Raw genomic sequence first — 20227 nt, 5'->3', positions numbered from 1 at the left:
GTTGATTTGAAATAATTGAAAGAGCCTCCTTATTTCAAAGTTAAAACCATAAAGATTGTTTCAAAATTCTCTTCATTTCAAGATGAAGATGGAACTAGCTTGAATTCAAGTATCCTGGCAGCACTCCGAAAAATGCAGGATGGCTATTTTGGTGGGGCAAGGTAAGTGACTACTACATACTCTTTAGTGAAATGAAATGAAATTTAAGTAAAGTAATGGTAGACTTGTGATGTCTTTTTCTGTATCTTTAACAACATATACCCGTCGTATTCAGAGGAGCGGGTGTTTGATAGATTGAATCAAGGAATTAATATTACAGAAAAGGATTGGAATGTTTCCCCGCCCTGTTCTACACTCCATAAATTCAGTGGACCAGAAAACTTACTCTGAAAGGAAGAAAGGAAGGGAAAGAGGGAGGGAGGAAAGTAGGTTACTAGACTATTCAATTTTGTCTGCTTTTCTTTTTTCTGTAAGTTTTTATATTGAAAATTTTCAAGTATACACAAATGTGCAAGAATCTTATTGAACACAATATACCCTCCCTCAAGACTCACCTGTGGTTAACATCTGTCCCACTTGTGTGTTTTCTCTCCCAATCCCTCCCTCTCTTCTTTTCTTGTACCTTTCACCCTCTGTCACACACACATATGTGCACACACAGACACACAACTGTGAGTTAGAGCACTTTTTGCTAAACTGTGTGAGAGTTAGTCAGAAATATCATGACTCTTCAATGCTGGATACTTCAGTTTCTATCTTTTAAGAAAGAGGGCATTCTCATACATAACTACAATATAATCATCACACTCAGAAAATTTAATATGGATATGATACTATTACCTAATATGGAGTCCATATTCAGAATTACCTTATTGTCTCCATAATGTTTTCCCATAGCTTTTTTTCCTTCTCCAGATCCAATGAAAGATTACTCATGGACCTTTAGTCATTATATCTCCTTGATGCCTTTTAATCTAGAACAATTTCCCAGCCTTTTATTAATATTTTATGCTAATTTTCATTACAGTTTTGCAGAAGGAAGGTCAGTTATTTTGCAGAACATCTCTCAGTTCGGTTAAAGTAGTATATTCCAGGTTTCTCCATTATCCTTTCTCCAACAATCTTTGACCAAGTAGCTTTAGCTTCCATTGAATCAGATATTACTAATGGGGCTGTAAAATGATGATTCTGTGTTTCTAGCATTCTGTGTACATTTAGTAGTTAGAATCCTTCTATAAAAAAGACCTTTCCCTTACCTCCTCTTATTTTGTAGTTTTAGTGTCAGCATAGAATCATATATCTTTATTTTATTCTTATGTCACACTCCATTACATCATTTATTTCAGTGTTCAAATTTATCCAAGAACTGGCCATTGGAAGCCCCCTCAAGCTGACGTCCTTAGAAAATCAGTACTACTGACTTTCCCTTTGTGTTTGGGTTTTGCAATTGGCTTTATACGTAGGGGAGGATATGACTTATAATCCACTATAATTCTTGAAATTTTCAGATACCATTTTCCTTTTCAAAATGGTCTTTTTGAGTATTTTTAAAAGTGATATGATGGATTTGTGATGATTTATCTTCATTCTGTCCTGGCTTCTCTTGTAGCCAGTGGAAATTTTTGCCAACTGTTTGGCATAATTAGCAACATAATATATGGCAGTGAAAGAAAGCAAAACTGACCTGCTTGCTGCTGGACTGTGAACCCGTAATTGTAATCTTTATTACCATGGCACCCTAACCTATATTACACTACATCTAGGAGTGCTGTAAAATTTCACTTTAACAAAATTGTACCAACATAAAAACATTGGTAATCTGTCAATAGAACATTCCAGTTATCCTTTCTTTGCTGAACTACGTTGTTTTAAAAAGGATTTCCTCTAATTTTCTGTTTTCTGTTTACCCTCTAATTGTCAGGATTCAAACAGGCAAATTGTCAGAGTTTTTGACAACATCTTGCCGCACACATTTGAGCTTCATGGACCCTGGACCTGAGGGTAAACTGTACACTGAAGATTATGAGGACTACGATAGTGAGCTAGTGTCTGGTGACTGGATGAATGGTTATGATTCAGCCAGTAATGGTAAGGAGGCTTCATAAAGGCACTGGACTTGCTTGACAAGAATACAAAGTATTGTTGAGCACCCCTCCTTAATATTTCTCACTGCCAGCAGTCTCACACCTATTTAATACACTTAGATTTCTACTTTTGTTTGGCTTCACTTTTCATCCTTCTACTTACCTTTGGTTTCTGGTCTAATATCCCTGTGGTGATTATGGAGTATAGACTGGACTATCCCTTACTAAGATTAGGGAAGATTTCTCTCCTGGGTACATAAAGTGGCTGGTGATGTCAAAATGGGAGGAAGCAGTGGTGAGTGAGATATTCAATCAAGTATGTGGGATGAAAACTAGACATATATACACTACTGCTTTTTGAAGTTAAAAAACATAAAAATATGAAATTCAATTAAAGATTTTTATATAGAATAAGACAGGGGCACATCAGAATCTCTAAAGAGGTCTACATAGTTTGAAAAAGTCTATCTGGTATACCTGTTGCTTTCATATTACAAACTAGGTAAATAAAGCAGGATAAAATCTAATTGGCCTTGGGGAATACAAAGATGATACAGTGAGAAAGTATAATAGGGGCATAAATTTAAAATGGCTGAGAAACACCCTAAATTGTTAAGATACTGACCTAGGCAGGGCAGGCATTACATTATTTGAATCCTAAAGAGAGAAGGGGCAATAGGAGTGAATTATCCTTCTGGCTGTCTAAAACATGGCTTGCCTGTTTTCGTTGTCTGAGTATTTGACTGTTAGTCATATCTTAAGGCAGCCAATTTCTTTATCTTAAGAGTGGTGTGCTGGAGAGAAGAAAAATAAATTAGCTTTCCTTGGTGAGCTAGCAAGCATAATCTCATATACAATAAACCAACACAACTAGCAGTCGAAAGGACTGTTTTCTTGTTTGGGCTCAGCATTTACTCACATAAGTACCATTTCATTCACTTTGTTTTCATAAGATCTAAAATAGTGTGAATTTCTTTGTTGGAAGAGTACATTAAATACAAGATTATTTCCTGTTATCAGTAATAACCAAAGTCATGATATCTATGTTGGCATAAGCTGAAATATTTTGAAAACCAGACAAGACTGATCTTATATTGAGATTGTTTGCTATTCCATGGGTAGTTGTGATTTATATCTGTTAATTGTCATTCGCTTAGATTACTTTATGAAATATATCTCTTTAATGATATGTTTGACTAAATTTGGTATTATGCATTCTGAGTCATTTCCCCTCTCTGTGTTTACTCATTGGTGGCTTCACAATGGATGTGTCTATTGCTTGCCAGCCCTTCCTTGGGGAGAGCGCTTCTCTCCAAATTCTTCATAATCCTCCACTCAAGTGTCTAGATTGTGTTCAAGGTTATATTTGTCATTAGGATGTCACTGCCATTTGTGGAATCTGTCTGTTTTCAGCTAGACTCAATGTTTAGTGGAAGATTTTTGCCCTTCCCTACAAGTCCCCACATACCAGTGAGACTCAAGGGGCCCTGTTCTACTCCTCCTCCACCACTACCATCACACACGTACATAGATTATGAAGTGCTCCACCCGGCCTAAAATAAGCTCATACTACTTTTCAGGGGCCCTAACTTAGCTCAACAAAGTTGAAGAACAGCTGGGTCTTGGTAAATGACCATAGTTTCTGAGTGGTAAAGCTATGAGATTGTGTAATGATTACAAACTTTTTTTTCCCCCATGAACTGAAACAACCTATTTCTGGTGCTGTGTTGTGGGCACAGGAGCCAGTCATTCTGTCTGGTGGGGTAGATTGTGAAGTAACTAAAATGTTTATTTTTTTCTCTCCCCTCCCCCACTAACTGCAGCTCGCTGTGGTGATGAAGTTGCTCGTTACTTAGATCACCTTTTGGCTCACACTGATCCCCATCCTAAACTAGCCCCTACCTCACAGAAGGGAGGGCTAAATCGGTTCCGAGCTGCTGTGCAAACAACCTGCGATTTAATGTCCTTGGTGACCAAGGCCAAGGAGCTGCATGTACAGAGTGAGTAATGCCATGACTCACTGGAGTCAGGAACAGGATGACGTGAAGCCCACGATGGGGGTGGGGTGGTTATTACAGTGTAAGCAGGAACTTTGTTTTGTTCACTGCTTAATCCCCAGCATTTCAGACAGCACCTAGAATATATTAGATACCCAGATACTTGTAAAATTAATGAATTGGGTATAGTTTTGCTGTAACCAGTGCTATATAGTCTGGTTTAACCAGTTACATAGCAAGAAGAGACAGAACAAGAGACATGGAGCATATTCTGTTTTACCATCAAAGTATTAAAATATGGAAAGCATTTTTTTTCTCCTTTGGAAAAGTTACTAATTTGGAAGTAATTTCATTTGAAGATAAAGCATGGCAGACTATTACAAGGTAGCCTTGCAACAGAGAGGGAGATATTCTCCCTTAGGTAAGCTGTATCTGGTTCCCTTGGACCAGCTGCAACTTACACAGTCTGTTGTTCCAACAGTATAGAGCTGTATTTGTCAGCTACAGTACTCATTCTTCAGCAACTTTGCCATTCTCCTCCCCATGACCACTACCCTCCTCCTGTAGTATTTGCAGTGAAGGATGTCTTTTCTACTACACGTTGCCAGTTGTAGACATGATTCCTAAGAGTGTCTAGTGCCTATATGGTAGCTGCATATGAAGGGACAGAAGGGCTCCTTGGCCACACACTTAGCGGACCTAAATGTTAACATTTCACAAATAATGAGAATGATCGAGATGCATGCTCTTACTGTCTAAAACTTTATTGACCACTACTAACCAAAGATATTAAACATGACCCTTGGGGAATCATTTAACATTTAGAATAGGAAAAAGCTTAGCATACAGAGCCTTTGCGTATGCTTCCTTGACAAAGGGCTTATGCAAAGAGATCAGCTTTATTAAGTTATACTTATAGATTGTGAAGGGGAATTTGAGCTTCACTCCCAGCCCTGCTACTTACTTGCTTGAACAGTTACTTGAGCTCTGTATCTCTCTTTCTGTATCTGTAAAATGGCAAAAATGACAAGAGAGTCTCTCCTTAGAGGTTATGGTAAGTATTTAAACAATGAACTGTGAGTAAAAATCTTAGAAATATCTCAAAGTTGGTCAGCCAGTACCTTTTTTGATTCCCTAGATATGAGCATCCATTATTGGGGGGGAGGTGGTAATCGGGTTTGTTTTTTGTTTGTTTGCTTGTTTGTTTATTTATTCATTAATGGAGGTACTGGGGATTGAATCCAGGACCTTATGTATGCTAAGCATGTGCTCTACCACTGAGCTATACCCTCCCCCTCATCTATTTATTTATTCTTGAGGAGATCCAACTGCTAGCAGCCAGATACTCTCCTAGAAGAGTCCAGGAAATATAAAATATAACTGGATTCTTTCTATTATACATGATATTCTATTAAAGCACCAGTAATAGCACCATTGTGGTATTGATTACATTCGTAGAATTTAGTATCTTGTATGTCCAGCTGACACTACAATTCTAGATATTCCATTCAAAATATGTTTATTGATTAATTGAACATTCTTTGATTTATCTGACATTCCTATTTCTTTTCTTTGATATTCCCAAGAAAGGATAAATGTCTTATTCTCGTTCTGTAAAGAACCAACCCATATGTAACTTCATTATTGAGGTCAACTGTGCATTTTTAATAGTATCCTAATTATCTAAGCTTTCCCATAAATGTCAACCTCTTGCAGATGTTCACATGTATCTTCCTACAAAGATATTTCAGGCTTCCCGGCCTTCATTGAACTTACTTGACTCACCTCACACCTCGCGAGAGAACCAGGTAAACTTGCACACGAGGTATTTCTATCAGCTTTTTGCAAAACTGCCATCCTTACAGAAAATAATAGAACTAGCCATTATGGCTTCTGCTAGTAACTGGTGGTAGGCAAAATGCTACCCTGGTGAAGATATATGGCCTTTTTAGCTCACTTTTTAAATGGGGAAGTTTTTCTCATCAGGCTTTAAGAAAACTAGATTGCCATATCATACATTCTGAAGGATTCATTGTTTTGACTTTACTTTTCATCAAAATTTAGGGAACTCTCACAGAAGAGTTTCTTAGATGAAAAGATCAATACTCCAGGGCATTATTTAAAGTGAGCACTTGTGGACTTTCTTTTTTTTTTTTATCTTTTCTCAAACTAAAGGGTCCCTCTGTTCGTGTAGAAATACATCTTCCTAGAAAACAGTCTGGGGAAGTGGACTTCAAAGCACTGGTTTTACAGTTGAAGGAGACCTCCAGCTTACAGGAGCAAGCTGATATCCTCCACATGCTGTATACTATGAAGTAAGTGATGGGTATGATCAGCCTAGTTTCCTGTTCATGTAGAAAGGCAGTAGAGCATAGTAAATATAGCACAGCTTTGGAGTCTCACTGATAAACGGATTTGAATAGTTTTACAACCTACCCACTGTGTAACTTCAAAGTCTCAGTAGTCTTTATTTATAAAATTTGGATTATGTCTACCTCAGAATTGTTGTAAAGATTAAACAAGATCTCTAATATAACTCCTGGTACATTGTAAGTGACTAAAAACATAACCATTACAGATTTCTGTATATTAGTTTTGTATCTTGCAACTTTACCGAATTCATTGATGAGTTCTAGTAGTTTTTTAGTGGAATTCTTTATATATTAGGGAAATTGGCCTATGAATTTGTCCTATGACTTTGCTTATAATGGTTTTTGCATTAAAATTTTTATTGTATATACACATACTAATATATATATATATATATATCAGTCTTTTCTTTTATGGCTTCTTGTATATAGTTCACATTTAAAAAGTCCTTTTGCCTCCAAAATTATGAAATAGTTCTCCCATATTTTTTGTAGTACCTTAACATTTAAATTTGATACATTTGGAATTTTGGTATACAGTGTGAGGCATGGATTCAACTTCTTTTTCAAAAGCTACGTGATTGTCTTAACATCATTTAATAAATGATTTACCTTTATCATATGTTAAATTCCCGATTTCATAGCACTTTATATGTCTTTTATGGTACTTCACAGTTGAGTTGTGCTGTAGTAACTTTTGCAACAATGTATATGTATCCTTTAAAAGTAAGCAAACATTGTTCTTACTTCTTCATTAGTTCTTTGACTTTTATTCTTTTTAACATTTTTTATTGATTTATAATCATTTTACAATGTTGTGTCAAATTCCAGTGTTCAGCACAATTTTTCAGTCATTCATGGACATATACACACTCATTGTCACATTTTTTTCTCTGTGATTTATCATAACATTTTGTGTATATTTCCCTGTGCTATACAGTGTAATCTTGTTTATCTATTCTACAATTTTGAAATCCCAGTCTATCCCTTCCCACCCTCTACCCCCCTGGTAACCACAAGTCTGTATTCTCTGTCCATGAGTCTATTTCTGTCCTGTATTTACGCTTTGTTTTTGTTTGTTTGTTTGTTTTTTAGATTCCACATATGAGCGATCTCATATGGTATTTTTCTTTCTCTTTCTGGCTTACTTCACTTAGAATGACATTCTCTAGGAGCATCCATGTTGCTGCAAATGGCATTATGTTGTCAGTTTTTATGGCTGAGTAGTAATCCATTGTATAAATATACCACTTCTTCTTTATCCACTCACCTGTTGATGGACATTTAGGCTGTTTCCATGTCTTGGCTATTGTAAATAGTGCTGCTATGAACATTGGGGTGCAGGTGTCATCCTGAAGTAGATTTCCTTCTGGATACAAGCCCAGGAGTGGGATTCCTGGGTCATATGGTAAGTGTATTCCCAGTCTTTTGAGGAATCTCCACACTGCTTTCCATAGTGGCTGCACCAAACTGCATTCCCACCAGCAGTGTAGGAGGGTTCCCCTTTCTCCACAGCCTCTCCAGCATTTGTCATTTGTGGATTTTTGAATGACGGCCATTCTGACTGGTGTGAGGTGATACCTCATTGTAGTTTTGATTTGCATTTCTCTGATAATTAGTGATACTGAACATTTTTTCATGTGCTTTTTGATCATTTGTGTGTCTTCCTTGGAGAACTGCTTGTTTAGGTCTTCTGCCCATTTTTGGATTGGGTTGTTTATTTTTTTCTTATTGAGTCGTATGAGCTGCTTATATATTTTGGAGATCAAGCCTTTGTCGGTTTCACTTGCAAAAATTTTCTCCCATTCCGTAGGTTTTCTTCTTGTTTTATTTCTGGTTTCCTTTGCTGTGCAGAAGCTTGTAAGTTTCATTAGGTCCCATTTGTTTATTCTTGCTTTTATTTCTTCTAGGAGAAAATTTTTGAAATGTATGTCAGATAATGTTTTGCCTATGTTTTCCTCTAGGAGGTTTATTGTCTCTTGTCTTATGTTTAAATCTTTAATCCATTTTGAGTTGATTTTTGTGTATGGTGTAAGGGTGTGTTCTAGCTTCATTGTTTTACATGCTGCTGTCCAGTTTTCCCAACACCATTTGCTGGAGAGACTGTCTTTATTCCATTGTATATTCTTGCCTCCTTTGTCGAAGATTAGTTGACCAAAGGTTTGTGGGTTCATTTCTGGGCTCTCTATTCTGTTCCATTGGTCCATATGTCTGTTTTGGTACCAATACCATGCTGTCTTGATGACTGTAGCTCTGTAGTATTGTCTGAAGTCTGGGAGAGTTATTCCTCCAGCCTCTTTCTTTCTCTTCAGTAATGCTTTAGCAATTCTAGGTCTTTGATGGTTCCATATAAATTTTATTATGATTTGTTCTAGTTCTGTGAAATATGTCCTGGGTAATTGGATAGGGATTGCATTAAATCTGTAGATTGCCTTGGGCAGTGTGACCATTTTAACAATATTGATTCTTCCAATCCAAGAGCATGGAATATCTTTCCATTTTTTAAAGTCTTCTTTAATTTCCTTCATCAATGGTTTATAGTTCTCTGTGTATAATTCTTTCACCTTCTTGGTTAGATTTATTCTGAGATATTTTATTACTTTGGGTGCTATTTTAAAAGGGATTGTTTCTTTACTTTCTTTTTCTGTTGATTTATCGTTAGTGTAAAGAAATGCAACTGATTTTTGAACGTTGATTTTGTAACCTGCTACCTTGCTGAATTCGTCAATCAGCTCTAGTAGCTTTTGTGTGGACCTTTTGGGGTTTTCTAAATATATTAACATGTCATCGGCATATAGTGACACTTTTACCTCTTCTTTTCCAATTTGGATCCCTTTTATTTCTTTCTCTTGCCTGACTGCTGTGGCTAGGACTTCCAGGACTATGTTGAATAGGAGTGGTGATAGTGGGCATCCTTGTCTTGTCCCAGATTTTAGTGGGAAGCTTTTGAGTTTTTTACCGTTGAGAACTATGCTGGCTGTAGGTTTGTCATATATAGCTTTTATTATGTTGAGATATGTTCCCTCTATACCCACTTTGGCGAGAGTTTTTATCATAAATGGGTGTTGAATTTTATCAAATGCTTTTTCTGCATCGATTGAGATGATCATGTGGTTTTTGTCCTTTCTCTTGTTGATGTGATGTATTACATTGATTGATTTGCGTATGTTGAACCAGCCTTGTGTCCCTGGGATGAACCCCACTTGGTCATGATGTATAATCTTTTTTATGTGTTGTTGGATTCTATTTGCTAAAATTTTGGTGAGGATTTTGGCGTCTATGTTCATCAGTGATAGTGGCCTGTAATTCTCTTTTTTTGTAGTGTCTTTGCCTGGTTTTGGTATCAGGGTGATGGTGGCTTCATAGAATGAATTTGGGAGTATTCCCTCCTTTTCAATCGTCTGGAAGAGTTTGAGAAGGACTGGTATGAGTTCTTCTTTGTATGTTTGGTAGAATTCCCCAGTGAAGCCATCCGGTCCTGGACTTTTATTTGTAGGGAGGATTTTAATTGCTATTTCTATTTCCTTTCTAGTGATCAGGTTGTTCAAGTGTTCAGTTTCTTCTTGATTCAGTTTTGGTGGACAGTATGTTTCCAGAAACTTGTCCATCTCCTCTAGGTTATCCAGTTTGGTTCCATATAGTTTTTCATAATATTCTCGTATGATATTCTGTATTTCTATTTTGTTTGTTGTAATTTCTCCATTTTCCTTTCTTATTTTGCTAATTTGTGCTCTCTCTTTTTTCTTCTTTGTGAGTTTGGCCAGAGGTTTGTCGATTTTATTTACTTTTTCAAAAAACCAGCTTTTGGTTTGGTTGATTTTTTTCTATGGTCTTGTTAATCTCTATTGTATTTAATTCCTCTCTGATCTTTATTATTTCCTTCCTTCTGCTGCTTTTTGGGGCTTTTTCTTCTTCTTTTCTAATTGATTCAGGTGTTGGGTTAACTTGTTTATTTGAGATTGTTCTTCTTTTTTGAGGAAGGCCTGTATTGCTATAAACTTCCCTCTTAGCACTGCCTTTGCTGTGTCCCATAGGTTTTGAGTGGTTGTGCTTTCATTATCATTTGTCTCAAGGTATTTTTTAATTTCAGCTTTGATTTCCTCATTGATCCATTGTTTTTTCAATAACATATTATTTAATCTCCATGCTTTTCTTTTTTTCTCCTTTGTTTCTCTGTTGTTGATTTCCAGTTTCATGGCATTGTGGTCAGTAAAGATGCTTGAGATAATTTCTATCTTCTGAAATTTGTTGAGGTTTCTTTTGTGTCCAAGTACATGATCGATCCTGGAAAATGTTCCATGTGCACTTGAAAAGAATGTATATTCTATTTTTTGGGTGTGTAAAGCTCTGAAAATATCCACCAAATCTAGTTTTTCTATTGTAGTATTTAATTTCTCTGTTGCCTTGTTTATTTTCTGTCTGGAAGATCTGTCTAGTGATGTTAATGCAGTGTTAAAATCTCCAACTATGATTGTATTCCCATCAATATCCCCCTTTATCTCTGTTAGTAATTCTTGTATGTACTTAGGTGCTCCTATATTGGGTGCATATATATTAATGAGTGTATTATCTTCATCTTGTATCACTCCTTTAATCATTATAAAATGTCCCTCTTTATCTTTCTTTATGGCCTTTGTTTTAAAGTCTATTTTGTCTGAAATTAGTACTGCAACACCTGCTTTTTTGGCTTTTCCATTTGCATGGAATATCCTTTTCCATCCTTTCACTCTCAATCTATATGTGTCCTTCTCCCTAAAGTGGGTCTCTTGTATGCAGCATATTGAAGGTTCTTGCTTTATTATCCAGTCTGCCACTCTATGTCTTTTGACTGGAGCATTTAGTCCATTAACATTTACAGTAATTAATGATAGATGTGTGTTTATTGCCATTTTGAACTTATCTTTGCAGTTGAATTGGTATATCCTCTTTGTTCCTTTCTTCTTCCTTTTGTGGTTTGGTAATTTTCCTTTGTATTATCATGGATTTTATTTAATTTTTGTGACTCCCTTGTAAATTTTTGACTTGTGGTTACCCTTTTTTGTAAATCTATTAACCTATTACTATAACTGTTTTTTATTAAACTGATAATAACATGATCTCAAACCCATCATACTGTTAAAAAAATTTAAAAAAGAAAGAAAAAATATTCTATATTTCCCTGCCTCCCTCTCCCACTCTCAGTGATTTGTATGTCTTCTTTTATAATTTCGTGTTTTCTTTATTTGTAATTCATGAGTTATCACCTTTCCAGTTGTGAGTTTCTCATTTCTGTAGCATCCTGCTGCTATTCTATTTAGAATAGCCCTTTCAATATTTCTTTTAGCATGGGTTTAGTGTTGCTAAACTCCTGCAGCTTTTTTTTGTCTGTGAAACTCTTTATTTCTCCTTCTATCCTAAAGGATAGCCTTGCTGGATAAAGTATCCTAGGCTGCATCTTTTTTTCATTCAGGGCTTTGACTATATCTTGCCACTCCCTTCTGGCCTGTAGTGTTTGTGTAGAGAAATCAGCTGAGAGCCTTATGGGGGTTCCCTTGTAATTCACTCTTTGCTTTTCTCTTGCTGCCTTTAGAATCATTTCTTTATCCTTGACTCTGGCCATCTTGATTATGATATGTCTTGGTGTCGGTCTATTTGGATTCTTCCTGTTTGGGACCCTCTGAGCTTCCTGTACTTGGATATCTGATTCTTTCTTTAAGTTTGGGAAGTTTTCAATCATGATTTCTTCAAAAACCTTTTCAATCTCCTTTGATCCTTCTTCCCCTTCTGGGACCCCTATTATGCGAAGATTGGGATGCTTTATATTATCCCATAGGTCCCTTATGCTGTTATCATTATTTTTTATTTGCTTATCTTGTAGTTCTTCTGAATGGGTGCTTTCTATTGCCCTGTCTTCTAGATCACTAATTCGTTCCTCTGCATTATCTAGTCGGCTTTGCACAGCTATTAGATCATTCCTCATCTCTGTCAATGAATTTACCCATTCTACTTGGCTCTTCTTATAGCTTCAGTTTCATTTTTGACATATTTTATATCTCTAAGCACTATCTCTTTTAATTCCTTCAGCAATTTGATCACTCCTTTTTTGAAATCTTGATCTAGTAGGCTATTGATGTCTATTTCATTGATCTTTCTTTCAGGGGATTCCTCTTGTTCTTTTAATTGGGAAAGGTTTCTCTGCTTCTTCATCTTGCTCATACCTCTCTGGCACTGTGGTTTATGGAGTATCAGTTGTCTATTTTGGATCTTAAGGATTTTATCTATCTAATGCCTATTCAGGAATAGAACTTAGGGAAAAAAAATAAGAGAGAGAGAGAAAGATTTTTAAAAGAAGGGAGAAAGAGAGTTTGAAAACAGTGTATAATGAATAATAGAAGAGCGAGTTGAAGCAGAGTATTAATCGGGTTGAGAGGTCCTTTTAAAACCTTTAAAAAAAAAAGAAAAGGGGTGGGGAGATGAATAGATGTATTTGAAACCTGTGTCTAATCAATAACAGGACATCAAAACCCAAGAGAAATAGAAATGAATTAAGAAGTAAAAATTAAGAGAGTAATAGAAAATAGAACAGGTAAAAACAGATTTAAAAAAAAAAGGGGGGGTTGTCGGTGTTCTCCTGGAGTCTGTGTTCTCCTGGAGTCTGTGTGCTTTTAATGTGAAGTCCTTCTGTCTTCGTCCTGTTTTGGAAGCTCAGCTTGTTTTCATAGGCCCTCCATTGGCGCCCTCTTCTGTGCTGCTCCCAGCACCTGTCGGCAAGCAGATCGCGCCTTCTCCTAACACGGGGTCAGGTGCAGCTCTCCTCTGCTGTGGGCGGGCGGGTCACTGCCCCTCCGCATGCCGCAGTCAGATGTTGCAGACTGGCCAGGTAGGAGGGCGGGTCGTGCCCCCTCCCAGCACCTCGGTCAGTCAGGGTCTGTGTTCCTGCCCAACAGGCGGGGGGCTGCTCTCCCTCTACCTGCGCCGCCGGTAGCTCCGCTGCTCTGTGCGGCTGCGCACTCCACCCCAGTCGGCGCTCCACGGGTGGGCTCGGGGAAGACCGAGGGACAGCCTCGTCCCTGCTCTGAGCCAAAACCGAGCTCCTTGTTTGTCTTTGTGGAGCAAGTTCTCTGAGGGACCAGGATGGAAGGATCCTATCTGCCCTGGGCTGTAGGCCCATCTCAGTGTGGCCTTTGAGGCTGCTAAGCCCTTCACTGCCGATGCAGGTTTCGCCCCCGCCCCAGCCTGGGTGCTAAGCGCCGGAGAATATGGTGGCTGTGCCTGAGCCCCGCCTCTCTTCCCCTGAACATTTTCCGTGGGTTTTCAGAGATGGGGGTATGCACCCTTCCCCCGAGAGCACATCAACCTTGCTGTTTTATGGAGGGCCCAGGTTGTTCTGTCCTGTACACCCACAGCCACGGCGCCCAGCCCCTTGCAGTCCCCCGGAGCTGCCTCCGTGCAGCCGCCCCCGTCCTCCGCCCGGCTTGTGCAGCCTGGCCCTGCCCGCCACTGCTGGCCCGCGTCTCAGGCTGGGTGTTGGGGGGACGCTCTGTGCCCATTTAACTTAGTTCTGTCAGACAAGGGCTGCTCTGTACTGATCCGAGCCTCAGAGGCACCCCCTCCGTCCCCCTGGCCTCTCAGTTGGAGAGGGGAGACCCAGCGAGCGAGCGCCAGTCCTCCTTTGCCACTCCCTCCCCGCGGGACCAGTCCCGCGCTGCTTTGCCTTTTGTTCTTTCTTTTTTCCTTTTCTCCTACCAGATTTTTGGCGTCTTTATCTTTTGAAGAGGGCGATGTTCTGTCGGAGTTCCGCAGGTGCTCTGGTTGGCTGAGTGGGTCTGTAGATGTGGGTCTTGGTGTATTTGTGGGAGAGGGTGACTTACGAGCGTCCTTCTACTCCACCATCTTGCCTCTTCCTCCAGTTCTTTGACTTTTAATTTTAGCACTTTGAAGCCCATTAAGAGGGTTAAAGTATGCATTTTGTCAAAACATAGTTGAAACTAAAATTTATTCTTGTTTAGGTATCTGGCTTTCAGGACTGACTATTAATCATAGTTTTACAAGAATTCTTAGTAAATAACATTCATTTCCTAATAAGAGAGATCTATCAAAAACAGGCATATCCATTATAACACAAAAGATTGTTGCCTGTAGCTTTACTTACACTTAATTTAGGCCTGTCTTTAACATTCCAGAGGACCTGAGTGGGACACTGGATTGTATGATGAAGGGAGTGCGACAGTCAGAGAGCTTCTTACTGAACTATATGGCAGAGTTGGAGAAATTCGCCACTGGGGCCTGATCCGATACATCTCTGGAATTTTAAGGAAGAAGGTGGAAGCGTTGGATGAGGTACCTACTATAAATTCTTCTTGAATTGATACCAAATCTAAATGGAGGTGCTTTTTGAAAATTGGTTTCCACAGCTGTTTTTTAAGGCAACCACCACAACCTCTAATCATTTGAGATGTTGTTTTTCCCACATAAAGTTCCTGATATTCAGGTAGCTCTTTTGTTTATGAATGTCAAATATATACTACTGAAGCATATAAACTGTAGACTTGTAGAGGTGTTATACACTGTAAGAATTGTAGATCTTAAGAATGAATTTATACTAGGCTAAAAGTTCCTACCTCTTAGGAAATAAAGATACCTCATTGTTCCTTCCTAGAAATCCCTCTTTTCTGATCTTCATGGCGTTTTCTGAGGAAAAGTTTGGTATGTCATTAAGTTAAGGGGGAGCAAAGCTTTCTAGGCTAAAAAGAGGCATTTTCATGGAAATCTGAGGTATTATATAGACGAGATAATACTGTTATACTTTTTCTTCTTAGGCTTGCACAGACCTTCTGTCCCACCAGAAACATTTGACGGTGGGACTCCCTCCAGAACCTCGAGAGAAGACCATCTCTGCGTGAGTATGCTTTTTGGTTAAGTTTGATCAAGCTTCTCTGAGACTTTCAGGAGCTGTATGGACTGACCACAGTTCTCTTGTCCTAATCTGTAAATGGATGATAACATCCTACGTATGTGAGCTTCTGTCAGAGACAATGTGAGAATGTTGGTAATGACAGGACATGAGTAAATGAAAGCGAAAACTCACAGGGAATAGTACCCAAATGTATTTTGCTCTTTGGGGTTTTTTTGTTTGTTTGTCTTTTGTTTTTACTTGTTGGCTTTCCCAAAAAAATAAATAAACAGGGCAACTGGAATTAGCACCCACAAAAAATCAGCTATACTCCAGACTTTGTTCTAGACCTTTTTTCTTAGCTTATAGATGGCTGTTTTCCCTTTATATCTCTTCACATTTCTTCTCTCTGTGTGTGTCTCTTTGTCCAAATTTCTCACTTATATAAGGACACCAGTCATATTAGGTTAGGGCTCACCCAGTGACCTCACTTTAACTTAACTACCTCTGTAAAGACCCCATCTCCAAAAAAAGTCACACTCTGAGGTATAGGAGCCAGGATTCAACATAGGAACTTTGAGGGAACACAGTTCAACCCATAACACCTTACTCCTGGCAAACAGAACCTTTTGTTACAAATCAGATCAATTTTGTGACTGCTGCGGGCAATCCAAAAGAAGATGGCATGCCCCATTCCCCCAGAGTGCTAAGTATTAACAGGAGAGTCAGAAGTATGGGAGGAGGTGTGCATATGTGTGTGTCTGTGTGTGTGTAAACTGATGAAACTATAAAAAATCAGTATAATGCTATAAAGTGTGACTCTAAAGTAATAAAATGACTCCCAAAAGGCACAGCTTAAACTTAGTTTATTACTTTCTAGTCATTATAGTTATTTGTCAAATGTTAAGAATTAACCATGAAAAACTGGTCCGGAAGGACATTATGGGGTGAGTTTTAAATACAGTTTTGAAGGAGAAGGGCAGTCCAGGCTCACAAAGGAGATAGTAGAGCTCTCCTGAGTTGACCTGAGCCATAGTGCTTTGGGGGAGGCAATGAACTTTGAAGACTGCTCGGTAATGATGAGATGTTGAGACAGTCACTTGGACTTGGGAGGAACATTTTTATTTTCTCAATATATTTAGATTTAAGTAGTTGCAGAACTTTGTCTTTCTTTACTATCCTCTTCCTTAGACCTCTGCCCTATGAAACACTCACTCAGCTGATAGATGAAGCCAGTGAAGGGGACATGAGCATTTCAATTCTTACACAGGTGAGCAGAATTATAAAGCCTAATCTGGTGATTGATATTTAAAAGTTTGTCTTCAAGTTGATCTGGCAATTTCTGAAGACCAGAAAATAGGCCTTGTGAGACAAGGGGCAAGATTTTTGTCTGTCCTTATTCCACCCACAGGAAATAATGGTATATCTAGCCATGTATATGCGAACTCAGCCTGGCCTCTTTGCTGAAATGTTTCGACTTCGAATTGGTCTGATCATACAAGTTATGGCAACAGAACTGGCCCACTCCCTTCGATGCTCAGGTACTCAATTTAGCAACTATTTGAGGCAGAATTCACTTTTAATGTAGATCTATTGAGTTTTGAATCAGGAGGGAAAGGAAGCTAAAACACTTATCAGTAGCTCAGAAGTTGCATTTAGCAATCTTGTTCCCATGTTAGTCTCTGTACAAGTCAAGGGACTGCTATGACAGATTTATATATTAGTTCTCAACTTCTAAATTCCACCTCTTGGGGGCTCTGCACACCAAATTACATTCCTACTAACTCCTAGAGTGATTTGAGGCATGCATCAAACTTACTGTGACAGACTGTGGTCAATTCTGATTCAGGCAGTGTAGCTTCTGGCCACCAGAATGAGTCACCACATCAGTTTGATTATAGTGTCAGTATTCTGTCTAGTCAACATCAGGATCAAATAAAGGAAGGCAGTATTTCTATTAATATTTATCTGACAGGACTCTTTTTGAAATTAACTATGTATATATTTGGCAAGATAACCGTTTTATAGAAGAATAGCTGGGGCCTGTGAAAGGGGTAGCGTAGAATTGTGTAAAGCATTGGTGGCGGGACCCCATGGCGTGACTATTTTTCCTATTGGTATTTGTTTGATTTCAACAAGAATGTCAAGATAATAGAGATAGGGGTTGCATACAAAAATAAAATCACAGTTGCAAAACTCAATTTTAGCCATTGTTTCAGTTAAATTTCCCTAAGAGGGTTTTAACTGAGCTGTTAGCAAGGAGCTAAATTTATTGGTTTGACTCTAACCTAAATTACATGAAATAATTTATATTTAAATAACCCTTTAAAGGAAGAAAAGTAATGATTATTTTATACCTACCATATGCCAGACTCTGTACTTTTTGTTTTATATTAGCATACATTATCTCATTTAATCCTTACAGCAACCCTCTAGAGAAGGTATTTTTATCTCACTTTTACCAATAAAGAAATTGAAACTCAGAGAGGTTAATAACTTGCCCATAGTTACGTAGCTAGTAAATAGTTGAATTTGAGTGGGTCTGCCTGATTCCAAATGATTTCCAACTCAGCACACGGTTAGATTACATGTATTGTGTATGTGTATGTGTGTGTATATATATATATATGTGTGTATATATGTGTGTTTATATATATATATATATAATATATATAAACTCTAGCTTTGGTATCAAGGGATGTTTTATGAGGGTCTGATTATTCAATAATAAACTTTGACAAGGAATAAATCCCCAAGCATTTTTCACTTTTCCCTAATTGCCTGTTATGGATTTTTTTTCTTGTGGATTCATCAAACCATGGCTATTTCTTTCTTCTAGGATAAAGTCAAGATCCCTGGGTCTGATACTCAAGACCTTCAACAGTCTGGCATCTACCTCCTACTTCAACAGTACTTCCCACTAATTTTATCAATCCCCATCCTTGGAGATTGATGTTTCCTCTGATTTCCAAAGCATTTATTGTCTATACCTCTATACCTCACTTAATATAGCCACGCCATGTTTTATTGTTGTTTGTCTTGTTTACATGTCCAATCTCTCCCAAATAGTTGGTCAGTCTCTCAGGGTCAAGTACCCTGTCATACCTGTTTGTACTAACATTGCTTAAAATCATGACTTATATGTAGTAAACTCTTAAGTGTCTAATAATGTTGATGAGCAAGTTGAAATTATCTTCTCAATATTCTTCGTAATTTCATGAATTCATATCCATTCTCTTTTTAAATCTCTATATATCCAGACTGGAAGGTTTTAATTATTTTAGTCCATCTTCATATATACATCCATTGCCTTTCTCTGACTGGTTTCCAGTTGCACTATTCTCCTTTGATTCTTCCCACTTTCAAATAAAGATTCTACTGAGTACCCTAATGATGTGGAAGAGGGATGAAGAAGAAATCAAGGACCTGGTTAATCCATAAACTGGATAATCAGTCCTTAAATTAATAAGACTCCGTTGCAGCATGAATGCCTAGGCAGTATGGTGCTGGAAATTTATTTTGTAACTCTGTTGTTCCGATCAAGTGACTCAGAAATTCTAAGCCAGAAAGGAAATAGAGAAAAATAGGGTGAGAATGGAAGGCTAATTAGAAATCCCTCTGTCCTAACATTTCTGCTGACTAGCTGAGGAAGCCACAGATGGCCTGATGAATCTCAGTCCTTCAGCCATGAAGAACCTCCTGCATCACATTCTCAGTGGCAAGGAGTTTGGAGTGGAACGAAGTGGTAAGGTTGAATAACTGCATGTCCATTTCTGAGTGTTTGTTTTAAGTGTCTCATTGATTTTAAAATGTTTTTATTGTATCAGAGGAATTTTCCCCCAAATAAATAGAACCCCAATATATGAAACAAGACCACTAAAACCAAAACTGTCTTCTGGAATAAGATTTGGAAACCACTGTGTGTCCTTTTTTCCTTAAATGATACATCAATTAAGTGGATTATGATCATGTTTTGTTTTGGACTGTTTTATACTTTCCCTTACATTATCCTGTCTCTACTTTAGGCTAACTAGCAACCTGTATCATCTGAAATTTTCTTGTATTCTAGTTGTCAATAATTCAATAGCACTTAACAGTGGTGTGTGCATGTGTGTGTGTGTGTGTGTGTGTGTGTGTGTGTGTGTGTGGCTGCTGCAGTACTTCTGATGTATCCTTCACCTTTAAATTCAAATACGTCTAGGGGTCTATCACAAATTAGTCTTACACCTGCACTTGGTGGTTTGGCAGTGGTATTTGGTATCAAGCACCTAAAATATCAAAGCAAATGAAAAGGGTTATCTCTCATGCTTAACTTCTAGACTTGGAATAAATAAATATATAATGCCAGATGGATAAAGAAAGTTATAAAATAGTGTTCCTCAAGCCTTAATTGTTCATAAGAATCACCTGGGGATCTTGCTAAAATGCAGGTTTTGATTCAGTAGATCTGGAATTTGGCCTAAGATTCTGACAAGCTCCTAGGTGATGCTGAAGCTGCAGATCTGTGGACCACACTTTGAACAGCAAAGTTATAGTTGATTGTTTTTTTATTATTATTAACATAAAAGGAGGATATGCATCTAAGTCTTGAATTTGGTGGAGAAAAGAAACTGAACCTGATTCTCCTCCCTCTTTCTCTTTAATCTGTCATGCTGTATAGTTCGCCCCACTGATTCAAATATCAGCCCTGCTATTTCTATCCGTGAGGTTGGTGCTGTTGGAGCAACCAAACCAGAACGAACTGGGATCATGCAGTTAAAAAGTGAGATAAAGCAGGTAAGTTACTACTTGGGAAATGAGCTGGGATGTTGTCATGTTTAAGAACATTCTTTTTGAATCAGACTTTGTTAAGATCATGTATTTTGTTTCATACCCTGAATTTAATTTGAGCCATTTATTTTTCAG

The 20227-nt window shown here is 37.9% G+C and overlaps 1 protein-coding gene and 1 long non-coding RNA gene across 3 annotated transcripts in view; one reads left to right on the top strand and one right to left on the bottom strand.

Moving 5' to 3' along the window:
• The window catches only part of LOC140691766 (uncharacterized), a 302036-nt gene that overhangs the window by 86639 nt on the left and 195170 nt on the right, over nt 1-20227 (bottom strand). The window lies entirely within an intron of this gene.
• PHKA1 (phosphorylase kinase regulatory subunit alpha 1) overlaps nt 1-20227 on the top strand; it is a 106209-nt gene that overhangs the window by 72848 nt on the left and 13134 nt on the right. For both annotated transcript variants that reach the window (XM_006218472.4, XM_006218471.4), the window contains exons 17-27: nt 83-161; nt 1922-2088; nt 3908-4084; nt 5798-5889; nt 6257-6396; nt 14613-14769; nt 15249-15328; nt 16514-16592; nt 16734-16863; nt 18966-19067; nt 19983-20098. In XM_006218472.4, coding sequence (XP_006218534.1) covers nt 83-161; nt 1922-2088; nt 3908-4084; nt 5798-5889; nt 6257-6396; nt 14613-14769; nt 15249-15328; nt 16514-16592; nt 16734-16863; nt 18966-19067; nt 19983-20098 — 1319 coding nt within the window. The remainder of the gene's footprint in view (nt 1-82; nt 162-1921; nt 2089-3907; nt 4085-5797; nt 5890-6256; nt 6397-14612; nt 14770-15248; nt 15329-16513; nt 16593-16733; nt 16864-18965; nt 19068-19982; nt 20099-20227) is intronic.

The sequence above is a fragment of the Vicugna pacos genome, chromosome X, assembly GCF_048564905.1.
Source record: "Vicugna pacos chromosome X, VicPac4, whole genome shotgun sequence".
Classification (NCBI taxonomy): Eukaryota; Metazoa; Chordata; class Mammalia; order Artiodactyla; family Camelidae; genus Vicugna; species Vicugna pacos.
Note: the sequence above shows the minus strand (reverse complement) of the source record. Positions and strands in the feature narration are given on the sequence as shown.